This window comes from Engystomops pustulosus, chromosome 7, assembly GCF_040894005.1.
Source record: "Engystomops pustulosus chromosome 7, aEngPut4.maternal, whole genome shotgun sequence".
Classification (NCBI taxonomy): Eukaryota; Metazoa; Chordata; class Amphibia; order Anura; family Leptodactylidae; genus Engystomops; species Engystomops pustulosus.
Genome location: NC_092417.1, coordinates 2,519,899 through 2,537,138, shown reverse-complemented (window position 1 = coordinate 2,537,138; position 17,240 = coordinate 2,519,899). Strand labels below are relative to the sequence as shown.

The window sequence follows — 17,240 nt, the reverse complement described above, 5'->3', positions numbered from 1 at the left end:
TACTAATAAAAAAAATATTCAATTGAGAACGAGTTTAACCCCTTAAGGACGTAGACAGATTGTATTCTGACTTGCGTGGCTTTGTATGGTTATAACTTTTGAGCAATTCTACTTATCAAAGCAATGTGGATTATAATACGGGCAGATCGGGCAGTAGCCGGGGTCCATGGCCACCCAAACCACCCACAATATTTTATTCAGAGAAATCCTTGTACATCTGTTCCTGCTCTCATTACATGTGCACACAAGAGCCATTGCAGGACCTTTCAAAGTCCTGAGTCTGAGGGCGCGTTCACACGTTCCGCTATCGTCGCGTTCATAACGTGATGCTAGCGCACAGTGGGCGGGGCTCGGGCCGATCGCATATGCGTTACCTGTGGAAACGCATGCGATTAATAACCCGATCGCATGTGTTTCTCTTGAAAACCGTGCAAAAATACCATGTTGTAATAACCGGGAATAATCGCCATGGGAAGGTCCCTGTAACCTATAGCAACCAGAGGTAAATATTGGGTTGCATCCCGCACCCCAAAGTATCACTGTATGAAGGATGCGCCACTATCCTAGGCCCCAGGACGGGGTCAGTGCATCCTTATTTTGGAAGTTAAAAATCGTCACAAAATCCCCGTCTGCGGCCCAGGGCGTGTCTCTCTCTCTACATTAATAATTATTCTTTTCCTTTTGGCGGGATTATTTTCCTGTCAGGTGATGAGGGTCATGTGACCTCCATCTGCTCGGGGCAGCCTCCTGTACATGGAGGATAAGATCCTCTCTGTTTTCTGTCGCGGTGTCCGGGCGCCGCCGCCATATTTCCGGAGACTGAGTGTCTCACGGCAGATGCGGCCGGCTCCGGGAAGATGGCGGCGGTGCAGGAGACAGAGTGCTGAGCGCCCTCTAGCGGCCGGATAGTTCTGCTACCGCGATGAGGCGGCGGCCCCGGGTGTTGGGAGGTGACGTCACTTCCGGCTCGGTGTAGGATGGCGGCGCCGGTGTCTCCGGGGCGGGACGTGTTCGCGGAGGGACTGCTCGAGCTCCTGAAGCCGGCCGTGCAGCAGCTAGACTCCCACGTCCATGCTGTGAGGTGCGGGGACCCCAGTACTGAGCTGTACCCCCATTATAGGACACCCCTACCCCTTATACTGAGCTCCTCCCCTATACAGGACACTGCTCCCCCTATGCTGAGCTCCTCCCCCAATACAGGACACTCCTCCTCCAATACAGGACACTCCTCACCTTATACTGAGCTCCTCCCCTAATACAGGAACCCCTCCCCCAATTCAAGACGCCCCTCCCCTAATACAAACAGCCCTCCCCCTATACTGAGCTCCTCCCCAATACAGGACACCCCTCCCCCTATACTGAGCTCCTCCCCTATACAGGACACTGCTCCCCCTATGCTGAGCTCCTCCCCCAATACAGGACACTCCTCCTCCAATACAGGACACTCCTTCCCTTTTAATGAGCTCCTCCCCTAATACAGGACACCCCCTCCCCTAATACAGAACATCCCTCCCCCTATACTGAGCTCCTCCCCAATACAAGACACCCCTCCTTTATACTGAGCTCCTCCCCAATACAGAAAACCCCTCCTCCTATACTGAGCTCCTCCCCCAAAACAAGACACCCCTCCCCCTTTACTGAGCTCCTCCCGCAATACAGGACACCCCTCCCCGTGTACTGAGCTCCTCCCCTAATACAGAACACCCCTCCTCCTATTCTGAGCTCCTCCCCCAATACAGGACACTCCTCCCCTTATACTGAACTCCTCCCCTAATACAGGACACTGCTCCCCCTATACTGAGATCCTTCCCCAATACAGGACGCCCCTCCCCTATACTGAGCTCCTCCCCAATACAGGACACCCCTCCCCCTATACTGAGCTCCTCCCCCTATACTGAGCTCCTCCCTTAATGCAGGGCACCCGTCGCTGTGTACTGAGCTCCTCCCCTAATACAGAACACCACTCCCCCTATACTGAATTCCTCCCCAATACAAGACACCCCTCCTTTATACTGAGCTCCTCCCCAATACAGAAAACCCCTCCTCCTATACTGAGCTCCTCCCCCAAAACAAGACACCCCTCCCCCTTTACTGAGCTCCTCCCCCAATACAGGACACCTCTCCCCGTTAACTGAGCTCCTCCCCTAATACAGAACACCCCTCCTCCTATTCTGAGCTCCTCCCCAATACAGGACACCCCCCCCCCCCCTATTCTGAGCTCCTCCCCCAATACAGGACGCTCCTCCCCTAATACAGGACACCCCTCCTCCTATTCTGAGCTCCTCCCCAATACAGGACACTCCTCCCCCTATACTGAGCTTCTCCCCTAATGCAGAACACCCCTCCTCTACACTGAGCTCCTCCCCTAGTACAGGACACCCCTCCTCTATACTGAGCTCCTCCCCTAGTACAGGACACCCCTCCTCTACACTGAGCTCCTCCCCTAGTACAGGACACCCCCCCCCTATTCTGAGCTCCTCCCCCAATACAGGACGCTCCTCCCCTAATACAGGACACCCCTCCTCCTATTCTGAGCTCCTCCCCAATACAGGACACCCCTCCTCTATACTGAGCTCCTCCCCTAGTACAGGACACCCCTCCTCTATACTGAGCTTCTCCCCTAATGCAGAACACCCCTCCTCTACACTGAGCTCCTCCCCTAGTACAGGACACCCCTCCTCTATACTGAGCTCCTCCCCTAGTACAGGACACCCCTCCTCTACACTGAGCTCCTCCCCTAGTACAGGACACCCCTCCTCTATACTGAGCTCCTCCCCTAGTACTGGACACCCCTCCTCTATACTGAGCTTCTCCCCTAATGCAGAACACCCCTCCTCTACACTGAGCTCCTCCCCTAGTACTGTACACCCCTCCTCTATACTGAGCTCCTCCCCTAGTACAGGACACCCCTCCTCTACACTGAGCTCCTCCCCTAGTACAGGACACCCCTCCTCTATACTGAGCTCCTCCCCTAGTACAGGACACCCCTCCTCTACACTGAGCTCCTCCCCTAGTACAGGACACCCCCCCCCCTATTCTGAGCTCCTCCCCCAATACAGGACGCTCCTCCCCTAATACCGGACACCCCTCCTCCTATTCTGAGCTCCTCCCCAATACAGGACACCCCTCCTCTATACTGAGCTTCTCCCCTAATGCAGAACACCCCTCCTCTTCACTGAGCTCCTCCCCTAGTACAGGACACCCCTCCTCTATACTGAGCTCCTCCCCTAGTACAGGACACCCCTCCTCTATACTGAGCTCCTCCCCTAGTACAGGACACCCCTCCTCTATACTGAGCTCCTCCCCTAGTACAGGACACCCCTCCTCTATACTGAGCTCCTCCCCTAGTACAGGACACCCCTCCTCTATACTGAGCTCCTCCCCTAGTACAGGACACCCCTCCTCTATACTGAGCTCCTCCCCTAGTACAGGACACCCCTCCTCTATACTGAGCTCCTCCCCTAGTACAGGACACCCCTCCTCTATACTGAGCTCCTCCCCTAATACAGAACACCCCTCCCCCTATACTGAGCTCCTCCCCAATACAAGACACCCCTCCTTTATACTGAGCTCCTCCCCAATACAGAAAACCCCTCCTCCTATACTGAGCTCCTCCCCCAAAACAAGACACCCCTCCCCCTTTACTGAGCTCCTCCCCCAATACAGGACACCCCTCCCCGTTAACTGAGCTCCTCCCCTAATACAGAACACCCCTCCTCCTATTCTGAGCTCCTCCCCAATACAGGACACCCCCCCCCCCTATTCTGAGCTCCTCCCCCAATACAGGACGCTCCTCCCCTAATACAGGACACCCCTCCTCCTATTCTGAGCTCCTCCCCAATACAGGACACTCCTCCCCCTATACTGAGCTTCTCCCCTAATGCAGAACACCCCTCCTCTACACTGAGCTCCTCCCCTAGTACAGGACACCCCTCCTCTATACTGAGCTCCTCCCCTAGTACAGGACACCCCTCCTCTACACTGAGCTCCTCCCCTAGTACAGGACACCCCCCCCTATTCTGAGCTCCTCCCCCAATACAGGACGCTCCTCCCCTAATACAGGACACCCCTCCTCCTATTCTGAGCTCCTCCCCAATACAGGACACCCCTCCTCTATACTGAGCTCCTCCCCTAGTACAGGACACCCCTCCTCTATACTGAGCTTCTCCCCTAATGCAGAACACCCCTCCTCTTCACTGAGCTCCTCCCCTAGTACAGGACACCCCTCCTCTATACTGAGCTCCTCCCCTAGTACAGGACACCCCTCCTCTATACTGAGCTCCTCCCCTAGTACAGGACACCCCTCCTCTATACTGAGCTCCTCCCCTAGTACAGGACACCCCTCCTCTATACTGAGCTCCTCCCCTAGTACAGGACACCCCTCCTCTATACTGAGCTCCTCCACTAGTACAGGACACCCCTCCTCTATACTGAGCTCCTCCCCTAGTACAGGACACCCCTCCTCTATACTGAGCTCCTCCCCTAGTACGGGACACCCCTCCTCTATACTGAGCTCCTCCCCTAGTACAGGACACCCCTCCTCTATACTGAGCTCCTCCCCTAGTACTGGACACCCCTCCTCTATACTGAGCTCCTCCCCTAGTACAGGACACCCCTCCTCTATACTGAGCTCCTCCCCTAGTACTGGACACCCCTCCTCTATACTGAGCTCCTCCGCCAATACAGGACACCCCTCCCCCAATACTGAGCTCCTCCCCTAATACAGGACACCACTCCCCCTTTACTGAGCCCCTCCCCCTATATTTGGGTGCCGCCCCCCTCACGCTCCGTTCTCTTTGCAGGGAGAGTCAGGTGGACCTCCGGGAGCACATTGACAACCTGGCGTCAGGTGAGTGGGCGGTGCCTGTGCTGTGATGTCATCAGGGAGTGCTGCCTCGCTGACCGCCATCTTTCCCCCACAGAGCTGTGTAAGATCAATGAGGACCAGAAGGTGGCGCTGGACCTGGACCCGTACGTGAAGAAACTGCTCAACGCCCGACGCCGGGTGGTGCTGGTGAATAACATCCTGCAAAATGCACAGGTACCAGAGTGGTGCCCCTGTATACCCTCACCCATACCCGGGGTGGGGTGCCCCTTCATGCCCTCGCCTGTGCCTCTGGGTAGGGTGCCCCTTCATACTCTCACCTGTGCCTCTGGGTAGGGCGCCCTTCATACTCTCACCTGTGCCTCTGGGTAGGGTGCCCCTTCATACTCTCACCTGTGCCTCTGGGTAGGGTGCCCCTTCATACTCTCACCTGTGCCTCTGGGTAGGGTGCCCCTTCATACTCTCACCTGTGCCTCTGGGTAGGGTGCCCCTTCATACTCTCACCTGTGCCTCTGGGTAGGGTGCCCCTTCATACTCTCACCTGTGCCTCTGGGTAGGGTGCCCCTTCATACTCTCACCTGTGCTTCTGGGTAGGGCGCCCTTCATACTCTCACCTGTGCCTCTGGGTAGGGTGCCCCTTCATACTCTCACCTGTGCCTCTGGGTAGGGTGCCCCTTCATACTCTCACCTGTGCCTCTGGGTAGGGTGCCCCTTCATACTCTCACCTGTGCCTCTGGGTAGGGTGCCCCTTCATACTCTCACCTGTGCCTCTGGGTAGGGTGCCCCTTCATACTCTCACCTGTGCCTCTGGGTAGGGTGCCCCTTCATACTCTCACCTGTGCCTCTGGGTAGGGCACCCTTCATACCCTCACCTGTGCCTCTGGGTAGGGTGCCCTTCATACTCTCACCTGTGCCTCTGGGTAGGGTGCCCCTTCATACTCTCACCTGTGCCTCTGGGTAGGGTGCCCCTTCATACTCTCACCTGTGTCTCTGGGTAGGGCGCCCTTCCTAACTGCCGCCCGGCCTCATGGTTGTCTCTGCTTTGTGACAGGAGCGTCTGCGGCGTCTTAACCACAGCGTGGCCAAGGAGACGGCGCGGAGGAGAGCCATGCTGGAGGCGGGGGCCCACCATTCCCAGACCTCCCCCAATAAGTGAGGCCGCAGGGGGAGGAGCTTCGGAGCTGAGCTGCGAATGACATCAGCAGAGGATGTTTCCAGCGCAACGGGCGCAATGTTCTGGGGTCCAAACCCGACGCAGCCAGGATTGAGGCGCCAGGTGCCACCGCTCCACCCACCAGACTCTCATAGCCATGCATGACACATTGACACCGCCCCATCTCAGCATCCCATTGGTTAATCCCCAGCAGGGGGTGGAGCTTCAGAGACCTTTCAGGGGCGGAGTATGCAAATGTTCCATCGGGCAGAGCCCTTACAGCTTGTCTCATCATGAACGGACAATGGCAACAAGAAGGCGGGTGATACACAGCGGGGGCGGGCACTGTGTGAGGGGGAGGGGCTAGTTATATAGATGCTTTATCATCACATTTGTGTCGCCATCTCCTATAATCTGCAATAAATGTTCTCTATATCGGGCAGCGACGTCTCCTCCCTGTAATGGGGTCCTCCCTCCTCTACATCTCCAGCATAAGGGGGGGGGGGGGTACTTATCTTGTGTTATACTTATGGTCTATAAGATCTCATCTCCACTGTCAGTGACCAGCATCATGTTCTTCAGGAGGTCGTAGGATGAGGATAGTCCCTGTGTAGAGGGCAAGCCGTCCGCTGGGAACGAGGGAACGGATTTCTCTTCAGCAAATCACACAGAGCAAATGTCTGTCTCATACCTGAAAGAGGGGGGATGAGGGAGCTGATTCCTCTTCAGTGAGTCACACACAGCAAATGTCTGTCTCATACCTGAAGGAGGGGGGATGAGGGAGCTGATTCCTCTTCAGTGAGTCACACACAGCCAATGTCTGTCTCATTCCTGAAGGAGGGGGGATGAGGGAGCTGATTCCTCTTCAGTGAGTCACACACAGCCAATGTCTGTCTCATTCCTGAAGGAGGGGGGATGAGGGAGCTGATTTCTCTTTAGCGAGTCACACACAGCAAATGTCTGTCTCATACCTGAAGGAGGGGGGATGAGGGAGCTGATTCCTCTTCAGTGAGTCACACACAGCCAATGTCTGTCTCATTCCTGAAGGAGGGGGGATGAGGGAGCTGATTCCTCTTCAGTGAGTCACACACAGCCAATGTCTGTCTCATTCCTGAAGGAGGGGGGATGAGGGAGCTGATTTCTCTTTAGCGAGTCACACACAGCCAATGTCTGTCTCATACCTGAAGGAGGGGGGGGATGAGGGAGCTGAATTCTCTGCAGCTAGTCACACACAGCCAATGTCTGTCTCATTCCTGAAGGAGGGGGGATGAGGGAGCTGATTTCTCTTCAGCGAGTCACACACAGCCAATGTCTGTCTCATTCCTGAAGGAGGGGGATGAGGGAGCTGATTCCTCTTTAGCGAGTCACACACAGCCAATGTCTGTCTCATTCCTGAAGGAGGGGGGATGAGGGAGCTGATTTCTCTGCAGCGAGTCACACACAGCCAATGCCTGTCTCATTCCTGAAGGAGGGGGGACGAGGGAGCTGATTCCTCTTTAGCGAGTCACACACAGCCAATGTCTGACTCATTCCTGAAGGAGGGGGGATGAGGGAGCTGATTTCTCTGCAGCGAGTCACACACAGCCAATGCCTGTCTCATTCCTGAAGGAGGGGGGACGAGGGAGCTGATTCCTCTTTAGCGAGTCACACACAGCCAATGTCTGTCTCATTCCTGAGGGAGGGGGGATGAGGGAGCTGATTCCTCTTTAGCGAGTCACACACAGCCAATGTCTGTCTCATTCCTGAAGGAGGGGGGATGAGGGAGCTGATTCCTCTTTAGCGAGTCACACACAGCCAATGTCTGACTCATTCCTGAGGGAGGGGGGATGAGGGAGCCGATTCCTCTTTAGCAGTATATTGTATAAGTGATCAGACCCCCCTAGGATTATTAAAGGAAACCTACCCCTACGGATCTACCCCTGAGATGGCGGATTGGGATGTGGTGGAATATTTGGAGCCGTCTCCTGTGATGTCCACATGTAATTCCGAGAACGTCCAAATACATCGAGCTCCTCCAGAAGGATCCGGAAAACCTCAGCGTAGGGAGCGATCCGACACTCTCAGTGTCCTGACCCTGCCGAGGAGCCATGGCGCAAATATCAGAGGACGCCCCCGGGCAAATAAACACCACCGACTCCACGGACGGGGTAGGTCAGAAGTAAAGGTCCCAGAACCAAGGGCGACCCAAACGTCTGGCAGGCAGATACTGGAACCAGCCAGGTCCATAGGGTTCAGGTGGGACTGGCCCTAGAGGGTCTGGTCGAGGAGGATGAGGCCCGGCATCAGGAGCGGCGGTCAGTCACAATCTTCTATAACAGCGTCCACGTTAAGCACTGAGGAGGCCGTAGCCGGTGCATGAGCCGGGTCATAGTTTGGGATCACTACTATGTGTGTGCGTCCGATGCCTCCGAAAAGGCCTAAGTGATGGACACAAAACCTGTCCGGGTACTGTGAGGTATGGTTACACAGAGCACAGCAGTGTGAGGTCTGATTACACATCTCTCCAGGGACAGTACATAACACTGGCTGCAGAGAGCACAGAGCACAGCAGAGTGAGGTCTGATTACACATCTCTCCAGGGACAGTACATAACACTGGCTGCAGAGTGCACAGAGCACAGCAGTGTGAGGTATGAGTACACATCTCTCCAGGGACAATACATAACACTGGCTGCACAGAGCACAGAGCACAGCAGTGTGAAGTCTGATTACATGTCTCTCCAGGGACAGTACATAACACTGGCTGCAGAGAGCACAGAGCACAGCAGTGTGAGGTCTGATTACACATCTCTCCAGGGACAGTACATAACACTGGCTGCAGAGAGAACAGAGCACAGCAGTGTGAGGTCTGATTACACATCTCTCCAGGGACAATACCTAACACTGGCTGCAGAGAGCACAGAGCACAGCAGTGTGAGGTCTGGTTACACATCTCTCCAGGGACAATACATACCACTGGCTGCAGAGAGCACAGAGCACAGCAGTGTGAGGTCTGATTACACATCTCTCCAGGGACAATACATAACACTGGCTGCAGAGAGCACAGAGCACAGCAGAGTGAGGTCTGATTACACATCTCTCCAGGGACAATACATAACACTGGCTGCAGAGAGCACAGAGCACAGCAGTGTGAGGTATGATTGCACATCTCTCCAGGGACAGTACATAACACTGGCTGCAGAGAGCACAGAGCACAGCAGTGTGAGGTCTGATTATACATCACTCCAGGGACAATACATAACACTGGCTGCAGAGAGCACAGAGCACAGCAGTGTGAGGTCTGATTACACATCTCTCCAGGGACAATACATAACACTGGCTGCAGAGAGCACAGAGCACAGCAGTGTGAGGTCTGATTACACATCTCTCCAGGGATAATACGTAACACTGGCTACAGAGAGCACAGAGCACAGCAGTGTGAGGTCTGATTACACATCTCTCCAGGGACAATACATAACACTGGCTGCAGAGAGCACAGAGCACAGCAGTGTGAGGTCTGATTACACATCTCTCCAGGGATAATACATAACACTGGCTGCAGAGAGCACAGAGCACAGCAGTGTGAGGTCTGATTACACATCTCTCCAGGGACAGTACATAACACTTGCTGCAGAGAGTACAGAGCACAGCAGTGTGAGGTCTGATTACACATCTCTCCAGGGACAATACATAACACTGGCTGCAGAGAGCACAGAGCACAGCAGTGTGAGGTCTGATTACACATCTCTCCAGGGACAATACATAACACTGGCTGCACAGAGCACAGCAGTGTGAGGTCTGATTACACATCTCTCCAGGGACAATACATAACACTGGCTGCACAGAGCACAGCAGTGTGAGGTCTGATTACACATCTCTCCAGGGACAGTACATAACACTTGCTGCAGAGAGTACAGAGCACAGCAGTGTGAGGTCTGATTACACATCTCTCCAGGGACAATACATAACACTGGCTGCATAGAACACAGCAGTGTGAGGTCTGATTACACATCTCTCCAGGGACAATACATAACACTGGCTGCAGAGAGCACAGAGCACAGCAGTGTGAGGTCTGATTACACATCTCTCCATGGATAATACATAACACTGGCTGCAGAGAGCACAGAGCACAGCAGTGTGAGGTCTGATTACACATCTCTCCAGGGACAATACATAACACTGACTGCAGAGAGCACAGAGCACAGCAGTGTGAGGTCTGATTACACATCTCTCCAGGGACAATACATAACACTGGCTGCAGAGAGCACAGAGCACAGCAGTGTGAGGTCTGATTACACATCTCTCCAGGGATAATACATAACACTGGCTGCACAGAGCACAGCAGTGTGAGGTCTGATTACACATCTCTCCAGGGACAGTACATAACACTTGCTGCAGAGAGTACAGAGCACAGCAGTGTGAGGTATGATTACACATCTCTCCAGGGACAATACATAACACTGGCTGCACAGAGCACAGCAGTGTGAGGTCTGATTACACATCTCTCCAGGGACAATACATAACACTGGCTGCACAGAGCACAGCAGTGTGAGGTCTGATTACACATCTCTCCAGGGACAGTACATAACACTTGCTGCAGAGAGTACAGAGCACAGCAGTGTGAGGTCTGATTACACATCTCTCCAGGGATAATACATAACACTTGCTGCAGAGAGTACAGAGCACAGCAGTGTGAAGTCTGATTACACATCTCTCCAGGGACAATACATAACACTGGCTGCATAGAACACAGCAGTGTGAGGTCTGGTTACACATCTCTCCATGGATAATACATAACACTGGCTGCAGAGAGCACAGAGCACAGCAGTGTGAGGTCTGATTACACATCTCTCCATGGATAATACATAACACTGGCTGCAGAGAGCACAGAGCACAGCAGTGTGAGGTCTGATTACACATCTCTCCAGGGATAATACATAACACTGGCTGCAGAGAGCACAGAGCACAGCAGTGTGAGGTCTGATTACACATCTCTCCAGGGACAATACATAACACTGGCTGCAGAGAGCACAGAGCACAGCAGTGTGAGGTCTGATTACACATCTCTTCAGGGACAATACATAACACTGGCTGCAGAGAGCACAGAGCACAGCAGTGTGAGGTCTGATTACACATCTCTCCAGGGATAATACATAACACTGGCTGCAGAGAGCACAGAGCACAGCAGTGTGAGGTCTGATTACACATCTCTCCAGAGACAGTACATAACACTGGCTGCAGAGAGTACAGAGCACAGCAGTGTGAGTTCTGATTACACATCTCTCCAGGGACAGTACATAACACTGGCTGCAGAGTACACAGAGCACAGCAGTGTGAGGTATGATTACACATCTCTCTAGAGACAATACATAACACTGGCTGCAGAGAGCACAGAGCACAGCAGTGTGAGGTCTGATTACACATCTCTCCAGGGACAATACATAACACTGGCTGCATAGAGCACAGCAGTGTGAGGACTGATTACACATCTCTCCAGGGACAATACATAACACTGTCTTCAGAGAGCACAGAGCACAGCAGTGTGAGGTCTGATTACACATCTCTCCAGGGAAAATACATAACACTGTCTTCAGAGAGCACAGAGCACAGCAGTGTGAGGTCTGATTACACATCTCTCCAGGGACAATACATAACACTGGCTGCAGAGAGCATAGAGCACAACAGTGTGAGGTCTGATTACACATCTCTCCAGGGACAATACATAACACTGGCTGCAGAGAGCACAGAGCACAGCAGTGTGAGGTCTGATTACACATCTCTCCAGACACAATACATAACACTGGCTGCAGAGAGCACAGAGCACAGCAGTGTGAGGTCTGATTACACATCTCTCCAGGGATAATACATAACACTGGCTGCAGAGAGCACAGAGCACAGCAGTGTGAGGTCTAATTACACATCTCTCCAGGGACAATGCATAACACTGGCTGCAGAGAGCACAGAGCACAGCAGTGTCAGGTCTGATTACACATCTCTCCAGGGATAATACATAACACTGTCTGCAGAGAGCACAGAGCACAGCAGTGTGAGGTCTGATTACACATCTCTCCAGGGACAGTACATAACACTGGCTGCAGAGAGCACAGAGCACAGCAGTGTGAGGTCTGATTACACATCTCTCCAGGGACAGTACATAACACTGGCTGCAGAGAGCACAGAGCACAGCAGTGTGAGGTCTGATTACACATCTCTCCAGGGACAATACATAACACTGGCTGCAGAGAGCACAGAGCACAGCAGTGTGAGGTCTGATTACACATCTCTCCAGGGACAATACATAACACTGACTGCAGAGAGCACAGCAGTGTGAGGTCTGATTACACATCTCTCCAGGGACAATACATAACACTGGCTGCACAGAGCACAGCAGTGTGAGGTCTGATTACACATCTCTCCAGGGACAATACATAACACTGGCTGCAGAGAGCACAGAGCACAGCAGTGTGAGGTCTGATTACACATCTCTCCAGGGACAATACATAACACTGGCTGCAGAGAGCACAGAGCACAGCAGTGTGAGGTCTGATTACACATCTCTCCAGGGACAATATATAACACTGACTGCACAGAGCACAGCAGTGTGAGGTCTGATTACACATCTCTCCAGGGACAATACATAACACTGACTGCACAAAGCACAGCAGTGTGAGGTCTGATTACACATCTCTCCAGGGACAATACATAACACTGGCTGCAGAGAGCACAGAGCACAGCAGTGTGAGGTCTGATTACACATCTCTCCAGGGACAATACATAACACTGGCTGCAGAGAGCACAGAGCACAGCGGTGTGAGGTCTGATTACACATCTCTCCAGGGACAATACATAACACTGGCTGCAGAGAGCACAGAGCACAGCAGTGTGAGGTCTGATTACACATCTCTCCAGGGACAATACATAACACTGGCTGCAGGGAGCACAGAGCACAGCAGTGTGAGGTCTGATTACACATCACTCCAGGGACAATACATAACACTGGCTGCAGAGAGCACAGCAGTGTGAGGTCTGATTACACATCTCTCCAGGGACAATACATAACACTGACTGCACAGAGCACAGAGCACAGCAGTGTGAGGTCTGATTACACATCACTCCAGGGTCAGTACATAACACTGGCTGCAGAGAGCACAGAGCACAGCAGTGTGAGGTCTGATTACACATCTCTCCAGGGACAATACATAACACTGGCTGCAGAGAGCACAGAGCACAGCAGTGTGAGGTCTGATTACACATCTCTCCAGGGACAATACATAACACTGGCTGCAGAGAGCACAGAGCACAGCAGTGTGAGGTCTGATTACACATCTCTCCAGGGACAATACATAACACTGGCTGCAGAGAGCACAGAGCACAGCAGTGTGAGGTCTGATTACACATCACTCCAGGGTCAGTACATAACACTGGCTGCAGAGAGCACAGAGCACAGCAGTGTGAGGTCTGATTACACATCTCTCCAGGGACAGTACATACCACTGGCTGCAGAGAGCACAGAGCACAGCAGTGTGAGGTCTGATTACACATCTCTCCAGGGACAATACATAACACTGGCTGCAGAGAGCATAGAGCACAGCAGTGTGAGGTCTGATTACACATCTCTCCAGGGACAATACATAACACTGGCTGCAGAGAGCACAGAGCACAGCAGTGTGAGGTCTGATTACACATCTCTCCAGGGATAATACATAACACTGGCTGCAGGGAGCACAGAGTACAGCAGTGTGAGGTCTGATTACACATCTCTCCAGGGACAATATATAACACTGACTGCACAGAGCACAGCAGTGTGAGGTCTGATTACACATCTCTCCAGGGACAATACATAACACTGGCTGCAGAGAGCACAGAGCACAGCGGTGTGAGGTCTGATTACACATCTCTCCAGGGACAATACATAACACTGGCTGTAGAGAGCACAGAGCACAGCAGTGTGAGGTCTGATTACACATCTCTCCAGGGACAATACATAACACTGGCTGCAGAGAGCACAGAGCACAGCAGTGTGAGGTCTGATTACACATCTCTCCAGGGACAATACATAACACTGGCTGCAGAGAGCACAGAGCACAGCAGTGTGAGGTCTGATTACACATCTCTCCAGGGACAATACATAACACTGGCTGCAGAGAGCACAGAGCACAGCAGTGTGAGGTCTGATTACACATCTCTCCAGGGACAATACATAACACTGGCTGCAGAGAGCACAGAGCACAGCAGTGTGAGGTCTGATTACACATCACTCCAGGGTCAGTACATAACACTGGCTGCAGAGAGCACAGAGCACAGCAGTGTGAGGTCTGATTACACATCTCTCCAGGGACAGTACATACCACTGGCTGCAGAGAGCACAGAGCACAGCAGTGTGAGGTCTGATTACACATCTCTCCAGGGACAATACATAACACTGGCTGCAGAGAGCACAGAGCACAGCAGTGTGAGGTCTGATTACACATCTCTCCAGGGACAATACATAACACTGGCTGCAGAGAGCACAGAGCACAGCAGTGTGAGGTCTGATTACACATCTCTCCAGAGAAACAGCCACCATTGACTGCAGAGAGCACAGAGTACAACGGTGTAAGGTATCAATACACAACTCTCCAGAGACAATTCATAAGACTGGTTGCACAGAGCACAGCAGTGTGAGGGATGATTAAACATCTCTCTAGGAATTATTGAAAATGCTGGCTGCGGAGAGCACAGCAGTGTGAGGACAGGCCCCCTGTCACAATTCTGGAATATAAATCCATTCATCACAGTCCTAACAACATACTCAAAGGTCTGATTATATGGGATGAGGGGTCTCTGGTACAATGCTGCCCCCTGCTGGGGGTCCTATACACTGCAGCCTGTTAGGGGGTCTCTGTACAGCATTGTGGGTAGGGTCCCCCTTTATTGCCTTTGCTTGTGCTTTATTTTTTCAGTATTTCACTCAAAAACTTTATGTAGCGGTGACAATTGTCTGCGGATCCTCATTGTCAGGGGATGATTGAGCCGCTGCTCCACCACCGCTTATCTCCCCAATACATAAAGCCACAATGTATGTCCTGCTCCAGCCACTCCACAATCTGCAGCCACAAGGGCCACATTGTTATGTATTACAGGTGATCTGCATCTACACCAGACAGGAGGGGCCGACACCAGCAGACAATAGCACAACAGGGGGCGCTATACACCGACCACATGAATAATGCATGAGGGGAGCTGGAGGGCTAAAGATACCGTGTATCACACATGATAGGATTAGATACACTGCTCAGCAGTATCACACAGGAGAGGATTAGATACACAGCTCAGCAGTATCACACAGGAGAGGATTAGATACACAGCTCAGCAGTATCACACAGGAAAGGATTAGATACACAGCTCAGCAGTATCACACTGGAGAGGATTAGATACACAGCTCAGCAGACAGTATCACACAGGAAAGGATTAGATACACGGCTCAGCAGACAGCATCACACAGGAGAGGATTAGATACACAGCTCAGTATCACACAGGAGAGGATTAGATACACTGCTCAGCAGTATCACACAGGAGAGGATGAGATACACAGCTCAGCAGTATCACACAGGGGAGGATTAGATACACAGCACAGCAGTATCACACAGGAAAGGATGAGATACACAGCTCAGCAGTATCACACAGGAGAGGATTAGATACACAGCTCAGTATCACACAGGAGAGGATTAGATACACTGCTCAGCAGTCAGTATTGCACAGGAGAGGATTAGCTACACAGCTCAGCAGTATCACACCTGATAGGATTAGATACACAGCGCAGTCAGTATCACACGGGATAGGATTAGATACACAGCTCAGCAGTCAGTATCACACAGGATAGGATTAGATACACAGCTCAGCAGTCAGTATCACACAGGATGGGGTTAGATGCACAGCTCAGCAGACAGTATCACACAGGAGAGGATTAGATACACAGCTCAGCAGTATCACATAGGAGAGGATTAGATACACAGCTCAGCAGTATCACACAGGAGAGGATTAGATACACAGCTCAGCAGTATCACACAGGAGAGGATTAGATACACAGCTCAGCAGTATCACACAGGAGAGGATTAGATACACAGCTCAGAAGTCAGTATCACACAGGATAGGATTAGATACACAGCTCAGCAGTATCACACAGGAGGGGATTAGATACACAGCTCAGCAGTATCACACAGGAGAGGATTAGATACACAGCTCAGCAGTATCACACAGGAGAGGATTAGATACACAGCTCAGCAGTATCACACAGGAGAGGATTAGATACACAGCTCAGCAGTATCACACAGGAGAGGATTAGATACACAGCTCAGAAGTCAGTATCACACAGGATAGGATTAGATACACAGCTCAGCAGACAGTATCACACAGGAAATGATTAGATACACCTCATCAGACAGTATCACACAGGAGAGGATTAGATACACAGCTCAGTATCACATAGGATAGGATTAGATACACAGCTCAGCAGTATCACACAGGAGAGGATTAGATACACAGCTCAGTATCACATAGGAGAGGATTAGATACACAGCTCAGTATCACATAGGAGAGGATTAGATACACACCTCATCAGACAGTATCACACAGGAGAGGATTAGATACACAGCTCAGTATCACATAGGAGAGGATTAGATACACAGCTCAGCAGACAGTATCACACAGGATAGGAGTAGATACACACCTCATCAGACAGTATCACACAGGAGAGGATTAGATACACAGCTCAGTATCACACAGGAGAGGATTAGATACACAGCTCAGTATCACACAGGAGAGGATTAGATACACAGCTCAGCAGACAGTATCACACAGGAAATGATTAGATACACCTCATCAGTCAGTATCACACAGGAGAGGATTATAGATACACAGCTCAGTATCACACAGGAGAGGATTAGATACACAGCTCAGTATCACACAGGAGAGGATTAGATACACAGCTCAGTATCACACAGGAGAGGATTAGATACACAGCTCAGTATCACATAGGAGAGGATTAGATACTGGGCGGTTATTTATATCAGTTTTTGACTGTTGCATTTTGGTTCCGTTTTCCTGGAATGAATGGGACATGTTGTATTGTTCATGTGTTCTACGACTAAATAAAGTTATTTAAAATTCAATGAAGCCGCCGCCATCATGTTAAAGACGTTCAGGGGGCGGGGATACTGCGCCTATTCTTATTGGTCAAATATATTGTCAGTCATTCTTGACGTAACTGTGTAGTAGTTTTCCATTGGACGATAGCAGTGGTGTG

At 51.8% G+C, this 17,240-nt stretch overlaps 1 protein-coding gene across 1 annotated transcript; it reads left to right on the top strand.

Annotated features, from left to right (window-relative positions):
* The first annotated feature begins 900 nt into the window (after window positions 1-900).
* Window positions 901-6,385, top strand: SNAPIN (SNAP associated protein). The gene is made up of 4 exons (XM_072114022.1): window positions 901-1,081; window positions 4,803-4,849; window positions 4,923-5,041; window positions 5,877-6,385. Exons 1-4 carry the CDS (start codon window positions 978-980, stop codon window positions 5,979-5,981), a joined length of 375 nt encoding a protein of 124 aa, XP_071970123.1. The 5' UTR covers window positions 901-977; the 3' UTR covers window positions 5,982-6,385.
* The last annotated feature ends 10,855 nt before the right edge of the window (window positions 6,386-17,240 follow it).

Excerpts from the sequence above, each read along its gene's own strand:
- SNAPIN (XM_072114022.1), top strand. The coding sequence starts at position 978 with ATGGCGGCGCCGGTGTCTCCGGGGCGGGACGTGTTCGCGGAGGGACTG. Across the intron at positions 1,082-4,802 it reads TCCCACGTCCATGCTGTGAG|GGAGAGTCAGGTGGACCTCC; the intron begins GTGCGGGGACCC and ends TTCTCTTTGCAG. Across the intron at positions 5,042-5,876 it reads ACATCCTGCAAAATGCACAG|GAGCGTCTGCGGCGTCTTAA; the intron begins GTACCAGAGTGG and ends GCTTTGTGACAG.